A 27,878-nucleotide genomic window follows, 5' to 3' on the forward strand; every position below is an offset into this window, starting at 1 on the left:
CTATCTATCTATCTATCTATCTATCTATCTATCTATCTATCTATCTATCTATCTATCTATCTATCTATCTATCTATCTATCCATCCGTCTATATATACTAAATGTTCTTCCTCCACCTCTGCCATTGGTTAAGTGGAGAACTGTGCCTTTTTTCACATAGTCATTCCTCTTCCTGGTTTTGTCTTTTGTCCCTCATGAGGTTCCTTACTTTACAAGCTGTGACATCATCATTGTGTGCTGCCTTGCTTCAGAGACAGAGGCCTGCAGCTGCCACAGGTTCGTCCTCTGATCAACTGGACTGCAAAAGTTTGACAAGACTAACAGAACAAAGTGGGGCCGAGGCAGCTGGATCTCAGGCGTGGATCCAGAGCTTCCTGTTGACAGAGAAAGACTTTTCTCTCGGCTGAACTCAGCTGGAATAGAGATCCTCTGAGTGACTTCCTTATTCAAGCTGGAAGCAAACTCAAAGTTCATTGTTTTTGGCACCTGGACCTCAATGCCGGTGAGCAACTGTCCGATTCTCTATACATTGCTGTAACAGGTCGAAATGAAGCAATAAAACACATGTTCATTTATACAATTTCATTTGACCTACTTTTACAAACTCACTTGAAAGTGTTATGTAATTTAAAGCAAACATTCCTGTTAAGACCGCACCATTTCTGAAGGCTTGTTGTTTTCATATCTTTAAAGATGCAAGAATGGCCTCAAACTCGTGCACCTCTCCGACGTTTCTGAAACAATGAGAGACAAGAGACGAAGTTGGAGAATCCCCCGTGACCCTGCCACGTCCTGTTAACGTCTGAAGGTGGAGTAGCAAGAACAGCTGAAAATGAGTCACGAAGAACAAGAAAGACAGGGGACGGGACTGCGAGACGTCTTTGACATATTACTCAAAGCGTCTTCGGAGCGACTGGTGAGCTTGACTTTCGGGCTGGGTGAGTCTCCTGAGGATGATATCATATACGTCCTGTGTCTGATCCTCCTCCAGAGAGAGGAGCAGGTCCTGAACAAACTCCAGCTGCTGAAGGACAATGGCCTCGCCAAACATCTGGCTGAAAGGTGGAGAATGAGTGGAGGTAAATTAGAAGATTTTAGGGATTACTGTGGTGATTTACAAGAGTTTACAGGAGAATCTTTGGCCGTGTTGGCTCGAATTTTCAAGGTTTTGTCAGAGAAGAGTCTTTGCGATCAGAACCTGAGGAATTTGGCCTATCAGAGAGCCGTTTCTGTTGATGGCCAAAAAACAAGCAGTTGTGAGAATCTGGAATATGATCCACTCAGAGAGGAAGCTAAAAATGTCTGTGGGCCTCAGTTTGAAGAGTGGATGTGCTCCTCAAGAGACCTCCAGTCAGGGCCTGATGCTCAGAGAAGCCTGGATGAAACCTTAACAATTACGAATCGGTCAGAGCGAGTTTACAGCCTTGCCAGCCCCCTCGAGGCGAGCTCCTCAATGCCCTCATACCCATCTCATCTAGAAATTAGTATCCCCCCAACAGCCCTTTTCGAAGTGGACAAAATATCCCCAGAAGCAATCGATCAACCCCATCTGAACATTTGTCTCGTTGCACGTGGGCAGTCTCCCTCATCTGAGAAGCCTAAATCCAATGAACCAGCTCCGCTTGAAACAAAGAAAGACTCAAAGATGCACACACCACCCTCAGCACTGCGCAGTAAGTCGGACATTCAGATTCTCACTCCAACTCAAACCACCAAACCAAGCATCCTACCAAACTGTGAACTACCTACTGCAGCAAACACGTGTGTCCCCAAGGTACCTGTTCCAGATGACATGCATGAAAGTGAAGATGCAGAAGAGGAGGGGGCTATTTTTTATGCATTTGTAATCCTGCATTCACCAGAGGACATAGACGTGGCCGAGAGCTTGAGGGAAAGAATGGAATCGGTCACTGGCTATGAAGGTGCGACTTTCTCAGAGTTTGCCATCCCTGGAAAGAGCACCCTGAGGTGCGTGGAGGACGCTATCAACAACTCAGCCTTCACCCTGCTGCTTCTCACCCGCAACTTCAACACTCGCATGTTGCAGACGGAGACAGACACCGCCCTGATCAACTCCATCAACAACCAACACAAGCACAACACGGTTATCCCTCTGCTGCCACAGGAGAACAGCCTGCCGAGAGAGAGCATGCCCATGGTTCTCAAAACAATAGTTCCGCTAGAGGAGAACAGGAGCTTTGTCAGAAAGGTAAAACAATCTTTGTCTCCAGCAAAAATTAAAAGACAAAAGGGAATCTGGGAAGAGGGGCAGAGAATGAGAAGTCAGAAGGAGAGACAGGAGGAACTAAAGCGACTACACCAGTGTCAAAAGAAGCTGATCCAACAGGAGAACATGAATCTTTTAATGACACAAAAGCTCCTGCTAGGTGCCAGTGAACAGGAAGGGGGTGACTGCATGGCTAGGTGCCAACCGCATCAAAACATCCATATTGAGCATGCTTCAAATATAATAATCGGTAATGACAACCAAATGACTGTGTATCAATGTGGAGATGCAGTCGAAGATGATACATTTTATTCTGAGAAGAAGCAATAAACTCACATAGGAAAATACTTCAAAAAACACAACAAAACCAGATATTTTCCAAGGTCTATTTGTGTCTTGAAAATTATCTAATTCATCAAATTTTCTAAATTATAAAATATTTGAGCTACAACAAACACTATGAGCTAATCACTGTCGATTGTTTTATTGTATTTTGACCTGTTTGTTTCACCTACTGCTAAGTTATGGTACACAGACCTTTTTAGATGAAAGTTTAGCTCGGGAGCGCCATCTACTGACCGATATGTGACATGCACTTCCTGACCTCCTCAGCTGCGTAGAGTCAATGCAGACACTAGGGTGCAGTGTTGTTGCACTTTCCTCCTGGCTCCTTATCACCCTTTATAAGTGAAGCGTCATCCAACAGCATCACTGCTCTGTTGTCAGAGAGCTACAAGACATGGAGTAATATCTGAATTTTAAAACGTTCTGTATGTTGTATGACGAAATATTTCAACAGTAACTGTCCAGATTTAACAGATTTTTCTTTTGGAGCAATTTCCTAAATATTTGTCAATGATCTTGATTTTTATATGATCTCATTTGCACTATTTTTTTCCTTGTGTGGCAACACTTGTATTGTTGTAGTTGCAGAGGAGCAGGCAGCAGGTTGTCACAAAATCGATTTAATGATTTGTGAGACTGTACCGATCCGCTCAGGATCATGCACGGCCATATTGCCCTCTTCTTCATCAACTCTTCTTTACTGTGTTTATCAGCTTTCTTTTGCACTTTTAACTGAGTTTGAAAGATGCTTTATTATTATGATTTTTTTTTTGGTACTGTTGTCCACTCTGTGTGAGTGATATCTGAACGTTCTCAATGTATATGGCTGCTGATGGGATGTACATGTTGACCCATGTATATGTGTTGTTGTTTTCTCAAATACAGTCACTGCTAATCTGGGTTTCATTCATTGGTGGAAAAATATCTAAATCCTTCTCTGCATCGGTATTCAAGAAGGAAAAAATTTCATTATGAATAAAAATAATATATTCCATCAAACACTGGTTTAGGTGAGCAATGATTTAAAGTAAAATGTACTTAATTTCCTCCACCAAATAGGTTATGTTTTCATTTGTGTTAGTTTTTTTGTTTGCAGGTTTACGCTAAAGCTACTGAACCGATTTCCATGACTTGTTGGGGGGGCAGATGGTTTCTCTTTTTTCCACTTTCATTAACAAAGCGAAATAAGTTTTTTTTGTGTGAATGTTGATTTCTCAATAAAATATTCATGGATCTTGGTGGAAAAACATATTTACTGATATCTGTGAGTGTGCAATCCAAATAAATCTGCTGCCGATCCAAATACAAATCCATTTCTAGTTAAAAAAAAAATGTTTAAGTATATTTTCAGAAATATTGCACTGTATTGTAGTATTTAAATGTTAAAGTGACCTTCCTACGAAATGACAATATGCAGTGGTCAATGCCAAGCTAATTTAAGTTTGAGACCCGCATGCTCTATTCATAGACATAGGACATATTGCTGAAACTTAGTGAATACATTTCTACCAGAAACAATATATAAACTATATAATATATAACTTAATATAAACAGTATTTTACTGCTATGAATTTGTCATTATAAGGACATGTTTTTTTTCACATGTGGGATTTATTTAACATTATTAATTGTGTTTTTGTGGGGTGGAGGTTACTTAATGTCTTTTAAACTGTTCGTGCTGTAGCCCAAATCACCTCGATGTTCCTTTGAGTCAAAGCGAGGTAAAAAGATTCAAACTACAGCTGTGTGCTCATGACATCTTTCTTACAACTTTTTCTACAGCTATTATCACTCTGCAGGCGGGGGTGGTGGGGGGGGAGAAGACATTTCCAAAGCTATTTAATTTCTCAATTTCTCAGCGGGACTTTTTGGGGATTTAGTCGAAATCCCTCCTTCCAGTCAACTCCACCTTGTTTGCATTATATTTTTATCCTCTGTGGTAAACTAAACTCCTATCAGAATGAATAGACGAGGTGGGTGTTTTACGCATGCGCAGTGCGCTCCATCCTCCGGTCAGTGCGGCAGGAAAAGCGCAGAGAAGACAACGCGGAGAAGAGAAGGAGGGAGAGAGAGAGGGAGAGGGGGGGAGATAAACAGTTAGGAAAGAGAAGGCGGAACAACATGGTCTCAAACAGGATCTTCAGGCGCTGTGTGTGAAGCGGGGCTGCTGTGGTGCGGCTGGGTCTGAAATCCTCCTCTGGCCCACAGCCGCTCCGTTATGTCGAGGAGAATAAACCCAGGGAATGGAGGCTATCTCCGGGAAGGCTGCTTCTGATCAGCTGCGTCGTGCTGTCACTGATCCGGGATCGAACTCCAACACCAGGACATCACACCCCGGGATGGTGGAGCTCATGTAACCCGGGAGTCGTCGTGCTCTCCACCGAGCCACGCTCAAAGTTTTTTTTCTTCTTCTCAGGGCGAGAGGAATTTTTTTTTTTGAGCATTGGAATTCCTGTGGACGGGATGTCATCCTCTGGCTGACTGCTGCTCCTCCAGCTGCTGCTGCTGCTGCTGCTGCGGAGGGATCCCCACACCGAGGAGAAGATGGGAGATGCGGCAGACGACCGAGGGATGAGACGGACCTTCATCGTCCCCGCCATCAAGAGCTTCGACCACTACGACTTCACCAGGGCCAAGGTCTCCTGCAGCCTGACGTGGCTGGTGGCCAAGGCTTTCGGCTCGGGTAGGTGGCGCCTCCTCGGTCTCTCCCAGTTTGTTCTCGGGTGGATCTGATGAGCGGAAAACAGGGTTAAGATAATGATCTGACATTGGGATGCTGTGTTGGGACCAGTGGGAACATTTTTGTAAACGGCAGTCTGCAGCCTGACTCCAATTAGACTAGTTATACTCACTTAGATCGTCCTCTCTCATTATAGATAGCAGACATGTTTAATCTGTCTGGTCTATGAAACAGCAGCAGCTGAATGAAAAGTAATTACCACAGTCAGAAAAGGTAATGAATAATATATACATGATAGACTATATATAGCACATTTAAAAACACAATTACAAGGTGTTTCACAAGTTTCAAATGAAAAGTTGAAGGCAAACAATAGGAAACAGTTATAAATGTAATAATAAAATCAATTTGAAGATCACAAAGATACAGAAATAATATGTTACAGATATGTTACCCAGGACTGTGGACCAAAGTCTTCTTCATCCATCAAAATAATGTAAAATATATGATATGTTTGGCTTCTGGGTGTATTTCTGTTTACTGCAGGGTTAGAATCCCTCCATTGAGGTCACGGGTCAAACCCACCACATCCCTGCTCGTGTCACAGGATTAGTGGTTGAACCTGTTGCTTGCCTAATGCTTATTATTCCCCTGCTGCAGAAGTCAGGCCACAGACCTGTTAGATAACACACATCTTCTCTGTCAGTCTTTTTGCTGTCTGATGACGAATCCACACACAAGGTCATAGTTTCCGTGATTCAAACGATAACTGCAGTTATTAGAAGTCTGGGAAGCACTTTTTCAGTTAAGTGGATAATAGTTTGGTGCGTTAACTATCAGATAATTGAGTGACATATTAGGAACATCAATGTCAACAACCTTGTATCGCGATACACAACGTTGTAAACTGCAATCTTCCTAAACTCACAGCCTATAACAAAACTAATTGTTCACTTTACAGACACATTTGAATCAGGGAATTAGTAACCCATTCTATTTTAAGTAAGGTTGAGCTGTTTATGTTTTACATTACACTTGACTAAATGGGCCTGTGAGTGATTATGAGCCCGCGGTAAAAGTGACACAGCTTAATTAGCTTAAGATGGATAACAACTCTTAGATTGCAGACCCCACCTGGCACATTCTATTCAGCAGCTCAAATACATTCTGTGTATTTTCCAGTCATACAAGACAAAGAAAAGCTGAAACTGTTTCCAGTTGAGAGTTCAGACACCAGTGAACACATTATACATAACAAATTAATTACAGGATTAATCAGTATTTAACACAGATGCTTTTTCATTTTCTGTACGTCAATGAATTGATTAATCAACCAGGAGAGAGAGTTTCAACTCCACTTTCCAGTAAACCTCTGTATAGTATACGTATGGCTCATACAGCACAAGCTATCGACAGCTATAGTTTTATATCCTTGACAGTTATTATAGGGACTTCTCTCAATATTTTATACTTCATGTACGTATCCCAGTCCTGTCTCCTGTCCCCACTGTGGTCTGGAAGCAGCTCTGGCGGCCTGCCTCATAGAGACTGAGTTATTCCTGCCTGCTCCAAGCCCAGAGGTTTACTCCAGTTCCTAGTGAATGCTTAAACAGCTGCTCCTGCGTGGACTGCACTCTGAGCCAATGAGCGGCCGCCACTGACAGACAAACCTAGAAAGAGCCAGATCAAAAGAGAGACCTGAATCACGGCCATTGATCCAACACTGGGAGTCAATAAAGCTGCACACCTCCTCTTTTCTCCAAACAAGATGTAAAACAGTAATATGTGAGAGATACGGGATTTGTTCAACAGGACCTGTTGGCTGTTACCAGGCTCCGCCTCCTTGTTTTGTCCCGTCCCACCACTGACACAGTTTCAACTCCCTGCAGCACCGCCGAGATCTGTGGCCCAATTCATAACCAGTCCTCTGAGCCTTGTTCGGCCTAGTTCTGACGTCCGGTTGATGGTTTGAATCCTGTTTGAATCCTGTGTCGAGATGTTACAAATTTCTCAACAGCTGAAACTTTAAAGAGATGGATTTGCCTGTACAGTAGAGCATGGCAGTCGGTAAAGAAAGAAAAAGAAGAGGAGCTCAGCTGAAATTTGTGATTTTGTATTAGATATTTAGTCCAATTTCCATTTGAAAATGATCTTTGACACTTTCAAATTGAACACTTCGAGGGGGGAGCTGGAGCTAATCCCAGCTGACATTAGGTGAGAGTCTGGGTACAGATCACCATTGTGGGATATGAGATACATTTGCTTAACCTGTTAGTCTTATCAGTTCTGGACTTCAAATGTACCAAACATCACTTTATAGTGAGTTTCTAAAAATATGCTGTATCTTGTTGTCAATACTTAAACCTCCTCAATGATTCAGGCCTGACTCCTCTGTCCCATTCACTTCCCAGCACGTACGTGACCAGCATCACCGCAGGTTGCCAATGCCCAAAATTTCCATTCATGATCATTCATCAGCTGCATTTAGAAGGCTGGAAATGTTATAGTTCTTACTAATCAATATCCCCAACAGTAGTGAAGTGTGAGGAAGGAGAGCCGAGGGAGAACTCGGCTCTCTTTCCTGTTTCTGACATGTGGATTTTGTTGCTATAGAGAGCTTTGAAATGATTGTAAGGTTCAATTCCTTGCTTCTTAAGTAAATAAAGATGGACGACACGACAGCTCCCAAAACTGAAGCCAAATAATCTTTTGTCAACCTAGATGACAAACTCAAGTGAATTTGTTTTTCTAGTAAAGAGCAGTAAAGCAGCAGAGATAAGCACTGCTGACTGTTAGGTTGTGTATGCTGAGCTGTGATCCCGGGGGTCTCCAGGGGAGCAGTCTTCTACGTGCCTGGACTTCCTGTGGCAGCTACTTCCTGTCTGTTTCCTCTTTGATGGCCAACACAAAGGAAAAGGGTTTCACTTGACGAGGCAGTTTTTCATGAACCCAGAAAGTCCTGCGTGCTTAAAAAACAAATGTTTTTTCCAATATGATCTGTCTGTAGAACGTCACTAAATGTTTCTATCTGCTGAGATGTTAATGAATGTTTTAGCTTGAACTGGACTTGAAATATTAGATTTTATTAGGGAGTTTTGTTGAGCTGACTTGCTTCTTAAAGTTATGATATTTTAGGAGAGGTGGTGAACAACAAGCTGCACCTTTAAGATAGATTCCTCTTTTGTCCTTAGTCTCTCTCAGTGTGATTCAGAGGTGGTTAGAGAGGAAATGACCCAACGCACCAGGAATACACACACACAAGTTACGATTCAACGATCTAGTCTGACTAACGTGTTGCACACACACACACACACACACACACACACACACACACACTGAAGCTTTGTGCTCATAAGATCTCCCGTCCTGTTTGGATCTACATTGATAAAAAACACATCAACAAATATACATGTGACGTTTGTGTGCTTATTTTTGTAACAGTGAAAACTCCCTCTATGCCTAAAAAGCCACAGCTCACCACAAACTAAACAGATGTCTTATAGTAGCTACTGCAATTTCCCTCTAATTTTTCCTATACAATAATTTCATGGTGTGTGTGTGTGTGTGTGTGTGTGTGATTGTACACGTGCAACAAGCTTTGAGCTTTGATGGCGAGGCTCCGAGCTGCAGTGTAGGGAAGCCACGTAGAAATGACAACAAAAGATACTTAAAATACAGAAAGAATAGCAGCATAGCTTTTTTTATCTCAGCAGCAATGGAGCTGTAGAACAGGAGGACAAAGCTAAATGAATCTCCTCACTCATGTTGTGTGTCTCACTCTCATCTCAGATGCCGTACCAGAGGAGCTCGCTGAGCCTTTCTACAGGGACCAGTATAACCAGGAGCACCTGAAGCCACCAGTGGCCTGCCTGCTCCAGTCTGCAGAGCTGTACTGCCGGGCTGGGAGCCTGATCCTCCGCAGCGATGCCGTCAAACCTTTGCTGGGACACAACGCTGTCATCCAGGCCCTGGCTCAGAAGGGCCTGTACGTCACCGACCAGGACCGACTGGTCACAGAGAGAGACCTGACCAACACGCCTATAAACATGGTGAGTGGAGACGACACACTACCTGACTGTATTCAGTGATGAAAGAAACAAAATGTAGCAATTCTTCTTTAGAATGTCTAAAAAAGACTAGATCTATATTAACTAAATGTATTTTGTTGAGTTGTTGAGTACATTATCCATAATGTTTCCAACAATGTTCAAACTCTGAGAAATCCCCAATGTTATTCAAGGTTAAAAGCCGTTTCATTTTGGTCGCTTTTTAATTGCATCATATCTGCTTTATCGGTGGCTTTACCCATATGAAGAAGGAAGAACACAATGCTAGCCACTGTTTGTATTAGTCCCTCGTAATGGATCATGATTATTGATTGGCATTTGCTGGGTAACATAAATAAAACTTTAATTTATGACCTCATTTTAAACATGGTGGTGAGACAACAACTCCCATGATGCCATTCTGCTTCAGGACATCATAAAACTAGGTTTTGTTTCGATTGAGGGACCCTTAGTGCCTGAATTTACATATTATACATTTAAATAATCACATTTTCTGTAGTTTGTGCACGTGTTTAGTTTATCCACATGCACCTTTCCTTTTTGCACTGCATCTAAATGTGCACATTCACACATGTCCTCATACGTATATAGTAGTAACCATATAGATATAATGTGTGAAATGGGCTGAATTGATTTGGATCTCAATCTGTTAATTTGCAGCATGTGTAAGCGCACATGCTTATAAAACAGAGCTATAGATAAGGATTCTTTTTATTAATTGTCCCAATTCCAAAGATAACCTTCCCAGATTCCTCAGAGAAAAGCAGCAAATTCACTCATTTTTGAAGCTGGTGATAGCAAATGTTTGACTATTTCCTTGATAAAATACTTAATTCAAGTACTTAACCTGTTGACAGAGTCCGGGTTAGTAGGGTTGTCAGACAATCAATCGTCGAGCACAAATTAATCAGTGGATGTTACTCTGTGCTTCATCCAACACAAAAAGAGTGTTATAAGATGATATGTGATTTTGTCCGTACGTACTGTACAGCTCCGTAAGTCCCACTGTTTGATCGCCTTCCAAGATCTGTCCTCTTGAGGGAACAACAAACCTCTAATGACGGGTTTCCTATAGCAACCCATTAGTCACTGTTCCGTCTCTGTGTCATTACAAGGCGCAGGCCAGGGCTTACATGCCTCTCCTCACACCACCAAGAAATATTCTAGTATCATGTTGTCAATACTGGATCTAGAACGAAATGAAAGAACATAATAAAGCTGCATCAATATTGATTCAAGCTCTTATTGTTTTAGAATTAATTGGTCATTTATTGTATAAGAAAAAAGTCCATCTTTCAGTTGTGTGATGTCTTCATATTGCTTTTTTAATCTGACTACCTGTCCAAAACCCAAGGGAATCAAAGTATACCAGACAGGGACAAGCAGAAAATCCTCATATTTGAAAGGCTGGAGGAAACTAATGTGGATCATTTTATTTGTATATATTTATACACTTAAACCATTATCACAATTATTGACTAATGGGTTAATTGGCTCACTATGACATAATATTTTCACCTTTTACTGGTCATAACAACAGTTTATTAAGGATTCGTGTTTGGTTTTATTCGTCTATGAAAGGAGAATGAGTTTGTAGCAGATGCACTGGGAAGCACACGCATGGCTGGAGCCTGGCACTTCTGCTGACGCCGAAAGGTGTCTGCAATGCAGTGCACACACGCCCCCTCCCTCCCATGCTCTCACTCTGTCTCTCTGTCTTTTTTTTAACTATTTTCTTTCCTCAACAACTGGGCTTCTTCTCTCCTTCCTCCTTGGATTTTCTATCTTTCCCTCTATCAGTTTAGCCTTTCCTGACTCTGCCTCATCCAATCCCTGTCTGTGTGGATTAACCAGAACATTGTTATCACCTTATGATTTAACCGAAGCTTAAGCAGAGTTCATCAAACCCACCGGTGCCCACACATCCTCTCTGAAGTCGTAGCTGAATTCTTGTCCGCCCTCTGCTTGCTCTCTGCAGATCCAGGTGATCATTCAAAGACGGCAGCCAAGGACATTTTAATGTTCACTGTAGGTCGTGCTTGCTACATCGCTCATTGATCGAGGACGTCACACCTGGGAAAGTGTGTGTGTGTGTCTGTAATGTGTATGCCAGGTTATTTAGAGGAAAGTCTTAGCAACAAATTAAGCCTGATGAGGCCTGATTGTTCCTACTGACCTTCCTTTGTATCACAAACACACAACCAGGATAATTGTCAATCTGTCCATTAGTGTTACTGCTGCAACACTATGAATGCATTAGATTGGTTCTGCAAAGGATTTTGTGTGTGTGTGCATTTGTGGACTCAGCAGGATTATTTCAGTCACACTGTAGTCCAGGCTTTTCATTATGGGTCATAGTACTGTATATCTGCAGAGAAAGTGATGACCTCATGGTTTTCCAAATAGTGTGCAACAGAAGAATAACTCGTGTCAGGAAGGAGGAGGAGGAGGAGGAGTGTGGCAGTCTGTCAGGGGGAGCATGGATAGAGGGAGAAGGGGGGGAAGATTGAGTTTTTTTAGGTTCTTTTTTTGCAGGAAAGTAGAGCAATAGAAGAAAGGAAAGGGTGAGTGTGGAGGTCTGCAAGAAGAGAAATGGAAAAAGGGGGAGAAGTGCTGTCGTACAGCGGGAGGGAAAGATACAGTGTAGTGGAGGGGAAGGGGAAGTTATTGCCTTTTTGGCGGGCATGCGGTATGACATGTGTGTGCCAGAGAACGAGTGGAAAAGACCCACTGTTAATGTGGCCATCTGGAAAGAGGAGAGAGGAGAGAGGAGAGAGGAGAGAGGAGAGAGGAGAGAGGAGAGAGGAGAGAGGAGAGAGGAGAGAGGAGAGAGGAGAGAGGAGAGAGGAGGAGGAGAGGAGAGGAAATTAAACGAGAGGAGAGGAGAGGAGAGGAGAGGAGAGGAGAGGAGAGGAGAGGAGAGGAGAGGAGAGGAGAGGAGAGGAGAGGAGAGGAGAGGAGAGGAGAGGAGAGGAGAGGAGAGGAGAGGAGAGGAGTTGAGAGGAGAGGAGAGGAGAAGAGAGGAGAGGAGAGGAGAGGAGAGGAGAGGACGTTATATGCACCACTGCAGCACTGTGGAGGGGTGGGGTCTCACAGTGAGGCAAAGCACGTCTGTTGCACAAATGAGAGCCCCTTTCTGCCACACCCCTCCTTTAACCCCTTCTTCAAACACCCACACACGAACACACACGTCTAGCGAGACGTCAGGCTTCCATCAGTGGTGCAGGCAACATTTGTGTGTGTGGGTGTGTGACATTTCCCCTTCCTCCATGACTTCTCCATCTTCTCGTTCTTGCTCTGTGCGAACGAGAATGAGAACGGGAGCCATGATTTAATTTGTGTGCAGACAGTGGCATGAACCTTCATCATCTTGAAGGTTAAGTGAAATCAACGCTGCACACACACATCTCAAACGTGTGAATTCGTGCAATAAAACCACTTGTGTCTCTTAGATGTACGTCAGTTTATAAGTGTGTGTGAACCTGTGACGGAAGGACACTTGTGATGTGTGTGCGGAGACGGAATCTACTTTGATTTATATGTTTGCTCAGCTGGCTTGTACTTCCCTATAGATGCCTGCTTTGATCAAGGATCACGCACACACACACACACACACACACACACACACACACACACACACACACACACACCCTCGCAGCCATAGTCCTGAGAACAAATACTGATGCTCTTGTATTGTGCCCGAATGTACTGCCGCTCTTAACAACTCTTTATGACCAGTGTCTGCCATTTCCACAGCCTTATAAGGTGTGTCTGTGCCCCTGAAGGGTTTGGAGTTGTATGCACATACACACACACACACACACACACACACACACACACACACACACACACCCTTGAGGTCTTTGTGAAGGGATAATAGACGGCACATGGCTTTTAAATCCGCGCTGTACTATCAACATTAGTGCTTCGTCTTTCCAGTGGATTTCAGAAAGGTCTGTAGACATGTAAACGATATCTCCAGATAATGTCTGTCTGTCGCCTTCTTTGTCTCTTGGTCACACACCCATATGTACAAAAGAGTGTGCATTCACATATGTGTACACACACACACACACATAGGTTAGCGTTTAATTAAATGTCACATGGGAAACGGTGCAATAATGAAACTGTGACACAGACAGACCTACTCAAAGACCGTAGCATGTGAACAATATTTATCTTCCCTTCACTGGGGGCCTGTGTCTGTCTGTACAGTCTGGAAACAGCACTGCAGTAAAACAACACTAGGGGCTGTCTTGGTTGGGGCCTGTTGCTTCAGGCTCCAGTGAGAAAATAAGTAGTGCATTCTGGTTCAGTTTTAGAGCTACATGAGTTTAAATCCTCATCAGTCGTCAAAACACTGCTCTCAGCTGTTTATAAAACTCGGAGACAGGATTTTACAACTCTGGAGAGGTGAGCGACTGTTCAGCTTCGGTCGTCATGATCCTATTGAAGACTCATCTCTTCCGAGAGCATCTCCACTCTGACCACATTTAACGACCTAACATATTCTAACAGCCACTTACTGTGCACTTATACCCTGCAGTTCTGACATGATCTCAAACATATGAATCTCTTACTTATGTACTTACTTTAAATTATGCTATCATATAGACGTTTTAAATCTGAAACATGATGGAACTGTTCCTGGTCTTGAGATAATATATATTATGATTTTGCGCTTTACAAATACATTTGAATTTAATCGATTTTCCCTAAATAAGACATTTTATTGTCATGTTCAGATTCATAATTGTATCACTTGTAAAGGTTGACATGCTCTAATGCTCAGAAAAGCCATCACATGCCTCATACTGTCCATTGCTGCAGCTCCTCTTTTCAGCCTCTGTCCAAAACACTTGGTTTTAGCTCCTGTTTTTTTTTTAACTCCTCTGATGAAGCCAAGTCTGCTCTAATTGGCCAGGTGGACCACATGACATCAAAATGCTGCGGATGCATCAACCACAATTCTGAAGGTTGTGTTTCAGGAGCCGTGCTTTCTGTGGGGGAGAGGAGCTTCCTTAAATTTGCAGACCTTTTATATACAGAAAAAACTATATAATACACCAGAGGAAGGAAAAACTGAAAAAACATCATATGTCTCCTTCAAGTATTGACTTAGCTAAGCTTTGCATAAAGAATGGATGTGGAAATTACCAGCCAGGAACTTTGATATTTATTGCACAGCCCCGTAGAACATCTGGAAATCATACACGTTTGTCCAATGAAGGTCAAACTGCTATGCTTCACTGTTAATGATGTAGCGTTTTTTCAAGCTGAAATGCAGACTTTAACTCACGACCTCCATTAAATTGATGTGTCCCTGCTCGCCCGCACATACGCACATACGCACACGCACACACACACACACACGTCACACACACACACACACACACACACACACACACACACACACACACACACACACACACACACACACACACACACACACACACAACCCTCCATAAGCTTCTTAGAAAAATTTAAGATTTAGGAGTTTTATGCAAACTAGTTCAGAAAAAGCTCAGTGGGTTTTCATGATTTTCTCTCTCTCTCTCTCTCTCTCTCTCTCTCTCTCTCTCTCTCTCTCTCTCTCTCTCTCTCCCCGTCACTCCGTCCATCTATCCTTCAGACTGTTCCTCTGGAGCAGAATGCATGCTATGTTAGATATCTGGCAATATCCTGAAGATGCAGGACTTCAGGCTGTTTCCTCAACAGTTCAATATCAGGCTCACATGTACAGCACCAAAACAAAAAATCCTGTTTACTCATGAAACTCACTGCAGGTGTAACATTCAATATTACATATTGTGAACCAGCATGCATCAATATTCAGACATATTGTCTGCCTGTTCACAGCTATCATTTGATAATGCAATGATTATGATTGAGCTACAGAAAAACAACCAACAGTTGGTTAATCATTCAAATGCACAATATATGTTTATTTGCCTGGTCAATCAAAACAAAAACAAAAGACCTAGTTTGATAATGTTGTGAAGAGATCATAAGTTGTTGTCTTTTTTTTTTCTTTTTTTTTTATGTAACGCAGCAAATTACTTACTTGCTAACTGGCTAACTGGCTTACATCATACGTCATTTCCCTGGAAAATAAAAATACGACACACTTGAAAGGCAACCAAAATGAAACGTCCTGTTGCCTTGAAGGAAACTGGAAGTTCTCTAGGTTTGAATATTGCTGATAACAATGTAGATAATGTATGTACACAAGTCAAAATAATATGTAAATAAGGTAACATACTATTTCTTTAAGTCGTCTGTTTTGAACTGGCACGAGGAGCATGTGGTGCTGACGCTGAGCTCCAGTAGCAATCGAAGAATCGTAGCTCAGGATCGTTGCCGTGAGGAAAACACTTGTCACACTGGCCGTTACATGAGGCTCTGAGGTTATGAATAGAGGCTTGTGCCTGACAGCACACACTCACTTGTACAGACTCACAAACTGCTTGTTTGTGCCTTTTGGCTTGAGTCTCCTGAGTCATGGAACACCTGACTTTAGATGTTTGCACAGTTTGGTTGGAAAAGGACACTGATGCTTAGGTAAGCAGATGTAAGAACACACACACACACACACACATGCGCACACACACAGAGCGCACATGTTTTCGAGTAGTCGTGTTGTGTGACAGGAAAGGGAAGGGGAGGTCTGTTGGTCTGGCCAGCCTGGAATGGGACTAGAAAGGCCAGGAGAATGTCAAGCTTTGTGTAGGTGACGATGTTTAGAAATAGCACTCACATTAAGTCTAGGACTGAAGTGAAGGTAATTTTGCACCATGAAGTAGTTCTATAGATATTTTAGTGTATGAAGTGGTTTAAAAAGTCATTAGAAAGGAGATGAGAGACATTGTGTTTAGAAACATTGATTCTCTAGAGATAAACTTGATAAAACTCTCTGCTGAGCAGGTTTATGATGGATTTACAGTAGGCACAGTGAAAAGGCTGCGACATGCTACACACGTAGCTCTCAAACCTCTGTGTGAAACATGAAAGATCTTTTGCTTACCCAGCAGAGACTTGTGCTCTTACTGAGCTACTGAATCCACACAGAGGGGAGCCTGTGTGATGCAGGAGCAAACAATAAGAAAGAAGCTGGAAGTGTGAGGTTGATACATGGCTGAGTGTTGTAAAGCATCTTAGACAGAGGAGCGATGTGGCATTTATGATCTCCACCAAAGAGGTTACGTTTCTGCCTTGTTTATTGAATATGCAAAAACTGCTGGATAGATTTCCATGAAACTTGGTGGAAGGATGTGGTGTAGGTCAGGAAAGAACCCATTACATTTTGGCGTGGATCCAGGAATTCATCATCACTTTCTTTGACATTGAAAAATCTGGCGATTTTAGGGAAGAGGTATCTATGAGTGTGTGTGAAATTTGGTGGAGTACATTTATATGCATATTTTTGTACTGCACTTAAATATGTATATAGTAGTAAATGTGGAGATATCATGCGTGAAATGGAATTGGGTGATTTAGAGTTCCATTGTTGTTAAATTAGTGTTGTTCAATCATAATTTCCGTCATGTAGGTGCAGACATAAAGGCCTTTTTGCACTAGGTTGATATTTATTTTCTAGACAGCAAAACTTCATGGAATTTGTCAGTTTTAATAGTTACGAAACCAAAAAGTGTAGACCAGCTTACAGACAATATAATGTGCAGTAATTGTCAGTTTGAAGACTTTTGAAAAAGAGTGGGGACATTTTTAGATGTGTATTTGAATTCATCTTCTCCTTCTATCCTCTTGTGTTTTTCTGCAGAGTTCCCACCTGGCGCTCATTGATACCCTGATGATGGCGTACACCGTGGAGATGGTGAGCGTGGAGCGGGTGATGTCCTGCATCAACCGGTACTCCTCCGCTGAACCCTCCCGCGGTGACGGACACCTCCAGGAGCTGCCTTATGACACAGAGGATGCAATCACCACCTGGATAAATAAGGTACACACACACACACAAACACATACAAAACGAGTTTACACAAACCACAGAGACATGTGCTCTCTCCCCACATAGGGCAGCAGCAGTGCACATCCTTGAGGCTTGTACAATTGGCGGCTTTTTATCTGACACACGGTTCTTTGTTTGACTGTGGATTTTTTTTAAATCACACAAGCTGTTGGAAAGTGTATCAGAGCTCGGTTCCTTCTTTTCTGGTTCCAAACCGGTTCCCATGTGTTTCCAGGAGAGCTGCACTGAGAACTGGCACCAAGCATGTGCAATCATGTCGGACAGTTTACCGAGAGATAACTGTCTCAACTAACAGCGTGACTGCCTCTGGTCCGGTTGTAGCTAAATCTCTGTGATTTTGTTTTAAGTTTATTTCATCAGTTTACTTTACCTGACTTTGAGTTTTGACACAGATTATGTTGATTTAACTTTGTTTAAACTAATGACGCCAGCGCCAGCATGACGTGAACTTATCATTCAAACATACAGTGATTACTGGCACTCTTCCTGCTCTATTCTACAATATGAGACAGGAAGATGTAGGCTACATGTAGAATCATTAAGAACACATGGGGATTTTCTCTGAGACACAGCACCACATGGAAGGGATTGGCTGATCTGACCTTGAGCACCCTCAGGCCAAAATGTTGCATTAGTGTTTTAAACAGAAGAGTAATTGTAGAAAAAGAAAAAATTTACTATCATTAGTGAACTTTGAAGTTGTTTTTCGTTTTGCTTGATTTGAAAGTGATGACATTGAGTGATGGCATATTAGGTTGCAGTAATAATTAGCAGTAGAAGTTAATGGGCAGAAGGGGTGCTGAAATATTTTAGTTTGATGTGAAGAGTCTCTTGTATGAGCCTCATGTTCAAGTTTCTCCTCTGCCCACAAACTCACCATTCAACCTCTGTGTCCAACAAAAATGTGAAATTTGACCTCCCTCGCTCTCCCTCTCTCTCTTTCTCTCTTTCTCTCTCTCTCTTTCTCTCTCCCCCTCTCTCTCTTTCTTCCTCTCTCCCAAGGTGAACGAACACCTAAGAGACATCCTTGTGGAGGAGCAGAAGCTGAGAGACACATCCGTCCAGGAGTCAAACACAGGAACACACAAAGTAATAACGCACACATCACAACACTAGACTCTGAGACGTCAGTCAGTGGGAAAACAAAAGTCTGACATTTTGAAAAAGACTCTACGCCTTTTCACTTTCCTGCAGAGAGTCAGATGAGAGCATTGATACCACTTTCATGTCCGTACACAAAACATGATGTCACGGCACAGGATACAGTTAGCTGAGCTTAGCATAACAACTGAAACAACTAGACTAGATGTATGACAGTGCCATCCATCCCTATGCAAATACACTAATATTTAAAAGTAGGATAGAATAGTAATCGTCTTGGCTCCGTCTCTGTACTAAAAGCAGATATGACAGTAGATATGATATTTTCACCTAACCTTCCCCAAACTGTTGAACGATTCTTTTAAAACTGACCAGCAATGAAAACAGCAAAACAGGACCTGTTTTTTCCTCAACATCTTTATCTGTTTTGCTTTTAATTTTTGCATTTTGATATCGATTTGTATCTGTCAATGATGGCCACATGTCTTCCTCTATGCGAGACACACGCAGACACATCAAATGTACACATGCATAAAGCACAGCACACAGCGCTCAGTGAATCAGAGGAACAGATGAGCACCGACCAGCAGCAGAGAAATGTTGGCAAGAGACATGACACTGCTGTCAGAGGAAAGAGAGCAAAAAATGTCCCGGGTGGAGGAAGGGAGAACGAGAGGAGAAATAATCTGAGAGAGGGAAAATGGAAAAGTGACCCCAGGCTGGGTGGGGGGGGGATGTGGAGACGGACACTCAGGAACTTTGTCAGCTGTAGCTAAAGAGCCAGTGACAGACAGAGACAGTGTTGTCATCCTGCAGGCCTCGTGGTTATGTAGGTCCATGTGAGACGAGGCGGCCTAGTGGCAGCAGCCAGCTCCCGTCCACCTCAGTCCACTCCTGAAGCTACAGCACGCTGCCTTCTCAGGTCACGACCCCTGCCTCGGCTCTGTTGTGTGCTTACAATTCTGACATGAGGTTAAAGGTTTGAAATGGAAAAAAAGGAATATTATCTCACTGCGTGTGTATGTACACACAGTCACATAATATTCAGGGGAGACAAATGGGATGAAATCAGCTGCCACTCATGAGACTTTAATAATATCTAATAACCATAAAAATGAGATTCATGACCTATACTGCAGCCAGCAACTAGGGGGCAATCAAGAGGATTTGGCTTCACTTTTGGGGAGCTGTCCAGTTAGATGCTAAACGCTAACACAACAACAATGGTACTATGTTGACGTTTAGCAGGTGTAACCTTTACCATTTTAGTTAGCATATTACATTTGCTAACAGTGGTGTTTGGTCAAACTGCATAGTATTGGGCATATTCTATGATTTTATATGAAAATATAATGTACATTGTATGAGGACAGTAGGACTCGTGTTCTGGTAAACATTGAATAAAGAAAAGTTAGAAATTGAGATATTCAACTCTGGTGCCAAGTGGTGGACTGACTGAGTGATGCTGTTTTCCTTAGAGCCACAACACTTATTATCATAGATTAAACCAAAATAAAATAGTTCCTCAGAGAACATCAGGATGTCATGAGCAGCTAAATCAGTTAAGAAGGAGCTTTTATCGGCTTTGGGAGTTTATTTTATCCTGCTTATAGTCTGTTATAGTAAAATATGATCACTGCCTCTCTGTGGTATTTCTGTAAGCTGATGATATACACTGGGTTTGTCACTGACTCACATATACACACCCAGACTTTGTCAAAGGCAACAAGTTACAACAGCGTCTTTTAAGGAGTGTGAGGAGTGCGATGTCCGCTCAGTGTCAGTCAGCTGCTCAATCGCACAGCTCCCTCTCTGCATTATCAACTCCAACAGAAGTCTATTCACCGAGCAGGACATACTCAGAGGAGATGATTTCACACACACACACAGACACACACACACATCTGTGAAACACACTAATGGTTAAGCACAAGACCCTTCTCAGTGAATTTAGTCTATTCTTGGATGGTGTGAAAAATCTTCAACTGAGGTCTTGTGACTGAGAGCTCAGTATCTTTGCATGTGGACACTGAGTGAATGTTTGTGCTGAACAAAAGGTGCTGAGTGGAAATTTTATTTTAACTTTAATTACTTCCATCAGGGAGGTTTGACTTTTACATCCCATTTATTGTTTTGTGTATTAGTTTTCATTTCATCTCAAGAAACGTTCTATAGATTTCAATAACGATTAACTTTCACATGTTTTAAAGGATTGCATAACAGTGCAACATTAGCTGCATCACATCACTGAGTCTTATATCTGATTGTGGAACAGAGTTGTAAACATGTTAGAACAATGACTCACGAGAAAGTTTTGTTTTAAATTAAAACATCTGGCATGGATATCCCTGCTCTAGACAAGCCATGTTAGCACTGGGGCCCTATAAACAGCAGTTTAGGTCTGGAAGTCCACCATTTGGTTAAAGAGTTCAGTCATTCATGGTCCCCAGAGGGTTAATCCTGCTGTCTGTTGTCTGCATGTTTGGTACAAGCTTTAATGACAATCAAAAGTAAAAAATTTGTTTGTGTACAGATTCGTTCAGGTACTTTTATTTTCCTGATCTCCTTGTGCTTAGGTGAGATTTACAGTCACTTATTATGTTCTTATATCTTTATGTTCTTTACTTTCATAGAACAACCTCATCTCTTTAAAAACAGATGCATTTTTCTCTTTTTATCAATCAATTGTTGTCAATTTTTTGTACAAAACATACAATAAATAAACCAAAGGCACCAAAACTCAACAAAAGCAGAACTTACAACATACATTCTTTATGCACCTTCAAGCAGTTTTATATAATTTGAATGATATATTATTTACTGTGTGATCAAGCAGTCAACTTTCAGGCAGGGTCCCAGAAATCCTCCAGACGCTTCCAGCAGACAGGCTGCCTGTTCCATATTCGACAGGTCCAGGTATTATTCCAGCCACCAATCCCATTGAAAAACAGGCTTGTTTGCACTCCTTAAATGAATTAGTCTTTTGGTAAATAAGCCGCCAGGTGTCCAGGGATCGTTTAACTCCAACACTGTTGACACATTTACTGATTAACATTTAAAATGCACTTTCTCAGTTCACTCTACTGTTTACGAGGGTTTTATCCTCCAGACTCAGTTGTAGTAGTGACTCTTTTTTACTTGTCCCTGCTGTTGGCCTAATGCCTCTCCCACTCTTTCCTGTTGTGGTCCAATCATCATCCACCATCAAGTCTCCCAGAAAGTGGTACTGGAGATTAGTACCAGTAAGTCCATCCATTATAAAGAAGTCCTCAAACATCCCAATTGACCTCCTCTCCATTAAATGTCAAACCTGCAGCAACACCCACCTTCCACCGCCCCTTGTTTGTCCCTGCATGTGTCCCTGAGCCCCCGTCCCACACTGGTCAGACCCCCCTGCCCTGTCCTACCCCAACATCGGTCCTCGCAGTCTGATCCATGACGCTGTGAACTTGGTTCCCTCTAACAGTGGGAACCTCTACCTGGAAGAGCAAATACAATCCAGCAGCATGATTATATCAACACTAGTTTTTCCAGTGAAAAACATATTCGAATCTAATGACACAGGCTCAGTATCCATAGTTACCATGGCAAGTTATATGTAAAATGAACATTTTGTCCCTGAGTACGCAGACTAGCTGTCAGACAGACTGAATTGCTGTGTTGTAAAATGCGACACCACTGGTGTGTTTATGGGCAGACTGGGAGCACCGATGCCCTGAGGACATGCGTGGTCTTGGTGGCTGTTACAGTCCCAGAGAGACGCACAGAAAACCTGCAGCGTCTGCTACAGCGCCACAGTGGAGGTTTAGAGAGACTCAGTGTGCAGTAGATGTGCGGTAGTAAAAAAACATTAATTTGCCAGCATGCGTTTTGTTCCCTGCTCTCCATCTAGAACGCTAACCACCCCTCCAAGACAAAAACAGTGAAATGTTGAATGTGTTTTAAAAAACCTTTTACATTTGAGATGACAACGTCGTTCCAGATGTTGTGTCTAAATATTTGCATGATCAATTTAATCTGCATTTTTGAGTTGAGCCTGAATCCCACCCTTTGTTTGAAATTCCTTAAAACAACACGTACTTACAAACTGTGTGCATGACTGTGTGTGTGTGTGTGTGTGTGTGTGTGTGTGTGTGTGTGTGTGTGTGTGTGTGTGTGTGTGTGTGTGTGTGTGTGTGTGTGTGTGTGTGTGTGATTTGAGTACATGGTGACGTGGATATATAGAGTTAAACCTGTGTCTGCAGATGTTTGCCGCCCAATGACACATATGGCTGATGTCTGTGTCGTTGCCATGGTTTCATTCCAGGCTCGCTACAGGAGGGAGTATGGCCAGCAGAGGAGCGCTCCATCGCTCCCCCTGGTGGACAACCTTCTGAAGGACAACACAGACGGCTGCGCCCTGACCGCCCTGCTGCACTTCTACTGCCCACAGGCCATCAGACTGGAAGGTAGGGTCAGTCTGTAGCCACACCCGCTCTCACTCGCCACACACACACACACACACACACACACACACACACACACATTTCTATTGTATTTATTCCAACATGTAAACACACAAGACCAACGTCAGTTCTGAATGGCATTCAATGAGGTGACCACAATGGTTTTCAGTCTCAGCACAAAGGGCGCTGTCTTCTGCCGTCACCGCTGCTGTAACCGGGACCATACATCTGAACTGGGCGCCCGAAAACAAAGAGAGTATTTATCATCCGTTTTCCCTTGTCTAGCAGTATTATGTGAAGCTTTACAGTGTTTTACAGACTACAACTACAACACAATCAACTGATGACTGACCTTGCTTTGACTTTCTGTGTTAAATCGAATATGTGTCATGGATGATGAACAAAGACTTGTTTCCCCTCGCCTGAGCCCTTGTTTTCTAAAAATGCCCTGAGTCGGGTTGTGATTGGTCAGCGGGCTGTGTGACGGAGAACCGTTAGAGGAGTAGCCTGCTGCTATTTCGAGCGTAAACAATTCTGGTGTTGGTGCCTTGAGGCTCCTGGGATCGCCTGCAGTTCACAGGCTGCTCGAACACATGTGCACCAGATGTGGAAGTGGGTTAAACTTCATTTAGATCTCTTGCTCTTGATGGCAACTTAATTTCATCTTAAAATAAAGGAAGCGCAGTAATGAAAAGTGCTGTAAAGTTTGGTTTCCTGTTCCCTCCCGTTTGACATCCTACACACACATGGGCCGTCCTCACATATAGCGACAGGAGATAGAAATCCTGATGACTCATCCAAAAGGCGGTTTGAAAATTTGGTTGATGTATTGTTACAAGGATCTTGCGTGACTCAAACTATTTCAACATGCTGTTCATATTCCAGTGGGAGAAGTAGGGCAGTTTTGACCTCTATTCTTTTTGAAACTGTGCCTTATCTCTTCCTTGTCTTCCTGTCTGGCCTTTTCTCTGGGCCCACCCTCTTGTGTGTGTGACCCCTCCCCTGGCCGAGCAGATATCTGCCTCAAGGAGTCCATGTCACTGGCTGACAGTTTGTACAACCTCCAGCTGGTGCAGGAGTTCTGCAAGGACAACCTAAACCACTGCTGCCACTTCAGCCTGGAGGACATGCTCTATGCACATGCGTCCGTAAAGGTAGGGAGACCAGTATGTAAATATCGATGTATGAATGTGTGGGGAGGGGACAAGGGGAAAGTGCTGTTTTTATATCCTGGAGTCAGAGGAAAGAGTCAGAAGAAGGAGTTTTTCTGGGAATAGGGAGAGTGGGAAATTACAAACGGGCAAAAATGAGTCATGCAAGGAAAAGTAAATAATGGATGTTTTTGTGCGTGTGTGTGTGTGTGTGTGTGCGTGTGTGTGTGTGTGTGTGTTTGTGTGTCTATGTGTGTGTGTCTGTCTGTATTTCTGTATTCGCATGAGCATGGAAATCACTTTGCTACAGTGAGATTTTCTTCGCTTCCAAATTAAATGACTATGACAGTCTGTGTGTGTGTGTGTGTGTGTGTGTGTGTGTGTGTGTGTGTGTGTGTGTGTGTGTGTGTGTGTGTGTGTGTGTGTGTGTGCGCGCACTGCTGCTGCTGCTGCTGCCACCCTCCCAGTCTCACTCTCTCTCACTCAGACAGAGGACAGACTCTGCTCAGAGGAGATTCTCAGTCCTGACCCGTCTCCTCTCCCCTCCGGATCCCCCTGCTGTTTTCTTTCTCTTTTATCAAACAACAAAATCTGTGAACTTTGGAGACAACACAACTGCTGATTCACCCAGTCCCCAGGCAGAGATCTCTCCCCGTTTCACGCACACATTTGTCTCTGATTAATTAAAGCCTTACTGTACAACTTTCAGAGCATATCTGCGACTGTCGAGGCAGCAGAGCCGGTGGGGGTAAATAGTATGCAGAGAGCGTGGGTACAAACATTTGGACTCAAGTCACGGCCCAAGCTGACTGGGACTTACCAGCCTTTAAAACAACACAGCTGACTGTTTTCACACTTGAGCTCGCTCTCTTTTGCATTCACATTATTTATAGTCTGTATATACAGTAGACGGAAGAGTGCTGTAATAACAGAAGTAGGCAAAGGAGGGGACAGAAAGGATAGAATTGGTCATGGAGAGCAACTAAAGGCTCTGGCATTCTGCCCATTTACCACAAACGTACTGCTTAAAGAATCTTAATCAGTGTGTGTGTGTGTGTGTGTGTGTGTGTGTGTGTGTGTGTGTGTGTATGTGTGTTTTTATGGAGTAGAACTCATTTAGTGGTTATGTCTGTTTTTAGCTCGACTAGAAAGAAAAAGATCTGGTCAGTGTGTTTCTCTCTCTTTCTCTCTGTTTATATCACATATGCATTTATCATCGATGTGAGTCACTCATTCTCTACTTTGTACATCCAACTGTGCACATGTGATTTAACCTAAACTCCAGATGGTGGTTTGGCAGCTTTCAAGAGCCGTATGGGTTTGACATTAAACAACTCACACAATGAAACATGTACAGATACTCAGCTACACACACATAAACACACACACACTCACACCTGAGCCTGTTACCTAGCGACAGTTTGCAGGCTATGACCTCACTGATCCATCAAGGTGCTGTCATAGCCGGTGTTGCATCTTTGTAGGTGACTGCAGAGACAAACCTGCTAATGTCATAAATTAATAACAACAAATGAATAAATGTCTGTGTGTGTGTCCTTGCAGAGTAACTATCTGGTCTTTATGGCTGAGCTCTTCTGGTGGTTTGAAGTGGTTAAACCCTCGTTTGTGCAGCCCAGAGTCTTCGACCCTGACGGTATAATACAATAATCGCATGCACTTCATTAGTTTAGTTCATTAACTCAGCTAGTAAATGCAAAGTTGCACCTTAACACTGAATTGAATGTTTGACATCTTTATGTTCTCCTGTGCAGCCTGTGAGCCGGTGTCCTCTAAGAACATGGCTCCTGTGTCCAGTCCAGTCAAACAGAGCTATGCAGACAGAGCCGACAGTCCGGAGAACATTCCTGTTGAGGGTAAATAATCCCTTAGAAAAAAGCACTTTTGTCAAAGCAATGTTTGTTTGCGTATATAGTGATTCAGAGACGTCACAATCCTAATTTTGACTGGTTCTTATCCCTCTCTTTTAAATACAGCAGTAGCCTTGATATCACTGTTCTTTGCAACAAAGCTTTTAAAGAGGAAGTGTGTCCTCTGCTTTCTTGATTTGGCTCATACATACTGTTTTAGAAAATTTGATGAAATTACATTCTCACCTCTATTAGCAGTTATTAGAGGGAATGAGCACAGTGCAGTGGAAGTGTTTTGTTTTGAAACCAGACGCCCTCTAGTGGATAATATACTGCCAGGCAATAGCCTTCATGCTTGGCTATTGTATTTAATCATTTATTTGAAAAATCAATCTTGTTAACTATACTATGTCATTTATGAAGTAAAACTTATACTAGAACTGCACTCCGTCAAGGCATAACCGTCCCCTAATGAAACAACCTTTAAATTCACTAGATCCAGATCTTAACACAAGAATAAATAGGAGCCTGTTTTTTCATCATAATCCATCAAATATTTTCTGAGAAATCAAAAGAAATGCTGAAAACCCCCTCTCTCACAATGTTAAAGAAGGAGATAAGTAAAAAAAACTTAGTCCGCTCCCTACTACATTAGGTTTCCTGGTAATCCCTTCAGTAGTTTTTATTCAATCCTGCTAAATAACAGACAGACACTGATGAAAGTATAAGCTCCTTGGTGGAGGTTATAAATGTCCAGAAGTTGAGATTTAGGGCAACTGAGAGAAAATCTGTGCTTGATACTCTCACTGCCGTGTTTTTTAATGTCTGGTTAGGACTGGAGCCTTAAAGTCAATGGACTGCTCTGTCTCTGCAACAGGTATAATGAAGAGATCTACCTCCATGTCCTATGTGGATGGATGTGTCGGGACGTGGCCCAAAGATAAACGGTGAGTAAATCTATCCATTCATTGGCCCACATATCTTAATTCATCTGCTGTTTCCCTAAATGTTTCCTACACCCTCAGCTCCTCCTCTCGTGGAATCTCCTTCGAGATCCCTCTGGACGGAGACCCGACGTTGCCACCCTGCGAAGGCCCCTCCCTCCGGGGTATGACACGCTCGGCCAGCAGTGACGGCCTTGGGTTCAAAGTTCACTATGCACCCCGAGGAGGCATGAAGCGCCACCTCTCCCTCGTCCCCGTCAGTGTCAACGGCCAGGGCAGACACATAGAGGAGGAGGACGAGGACTTCACCCCCCACAAACCCCTGGGGCGCAACAACACCTTCTCCCTCAAGAACCAAAGCAGGTAGAGCAGAGAGGGTGTGAGAGAGTGTTGAGTTATGATCTTAAAATAAAGAAAAAACAACTCTCCTCTAAATATCTATATTATCCATTTAAAGAGACAAAATCGGTTTCTCGGAAAAATCTCTCCTCATAAATTAATACAAGGCTTATATCATTTTATGTGACTTCATGTTGATTGCAATGTGCAGAGTAGCTCATGGCAGTAAACTGGCTGTACCTAATGTTTAATAATTGTAGGTTTTATTTGTTTAAATTATAATCTATTTTGTTTTAATACATTTTTTGAGTTGATCGTTATTTATCTTGATATAATTAAAATCTCAGTATAATTTATTTTCTGTAGTACTTAGCAATTATTATTTATTTATTCTTTTATTATCTGAACTTTCTCTTATTGCTGTCCTTTCTATTATTGATTGCCTTCATTAGTCTCTACATCTGAATGTATTACTCCTTTTCAATGCCTTTTTCAAATCGTAGTTTACCTGTGAAGCATTTCCTTTTGCATTTGAATCATTTTGAAAGGTGCAAAATAAATAAAACTTGATTGATTGATATATGCATAGATACATACTGTAGTTAAATCAATGCTAGTGTCTGTGTTTTCTGTGCTGCTCCTCTGTTGCTCTCACACTGTCAGTTTATAGTATAGACAAACACACACAAAAATAAACTTTACCTTGAGAGTTTAACTTTA

At 42.5% G+C, this 27,878-nt stretch overlaps 2 protein-coding genes across 2 annotated transcripts in view; both read left to right on the forward strand.

Annotated features, from left to right (window-relative positions):
- Window positions 1-264: 264 nt before the first annotated feature.
- ticam1 (TIR domain containing adaptor molecule 1) lies at window positions 265-3,807 on the forward strand. The gene is made up of 2 exons (XM_061084148.1): window positions 265-502; window positions 694-3,807. The coding sequence occupies exon 2, from the start codon at window positions 833-835 to the stop codon at window positions 2,555-2,557; it is 1,725 nt and encodes a 574-aa protein (XP_060940131.1). The 5' UTR covers window positions 265-502; window positions 694-832; the 3' UTR covers window positions 2,558-3,807.
- Window positions 3,808-5,117: 1,310 nt separating this feature from the next.
- Window positions 5,118-27,878, forward strand: part of camsap2b (calmodulin regulated spectrin-associated protein family, member 2b) — a 31,231-nt gene continuing 8,470 nt past the window's right edge. Inside the window, exons 1-10 of the mRNA XM_061084324.1 lie at window positions 5,118-5,256; window positions 9,043-9,302; window positions 17,101-17,280; window positions 18,313-18,399; window positions 22,718-22,859; window positions 23,871-24,010; window positions 25,571-25,661; window positions 25,780-25,881; window positions 26,753-26,822; window positions 26,901-27,182. Coding sequence (XP_060940307.1) covers window positions 5,118-5,256; window positions 9,043-9,302; window positions 17,101-17,280; window positions 18,313-18,399; window positions 22,718-22,859; window positions 23,871-24,010; window positions 25,571-25,661; window positions 25,780-25,881; window positions 26,753-26,822; window positions 26,901-27,182 — 1,493 coding nt within the window. The remainder of the gene's footprint in view (window positions 5,257-9,042; window positions 9,303-17,100; window positions 17,281-18,312; window positions 18,400-22,717; window positions 22,860-23,870; window positions 24,011-25,570; window positions 25,662-25,779; window positions 25,882-26,752; window positions 26,823-26,900; window positions 27,183-27,878) is intronic.

Source organism: Limanda limanda, chromosome 13 (genome assembly GCF_963576545.1).
Source record: "Limanda limanda chromosome 13, fLimLim1.1, whole genome shotgun sequence".
NCBI lineage: Eukaryota > Metazoa > Chordata > Actinopteri > Pleuronectiformes > Pleuronectidae > Limanda > Limanda limanda.

Coding starts and splice junctions, on each gene's coding strand:
- ticam1 (XM_061084148.1), top strand. CDS start 833: ATGAGTCACGAAGAACAAGAAAGACAGGGGACGGGACTGCGAGACGTC.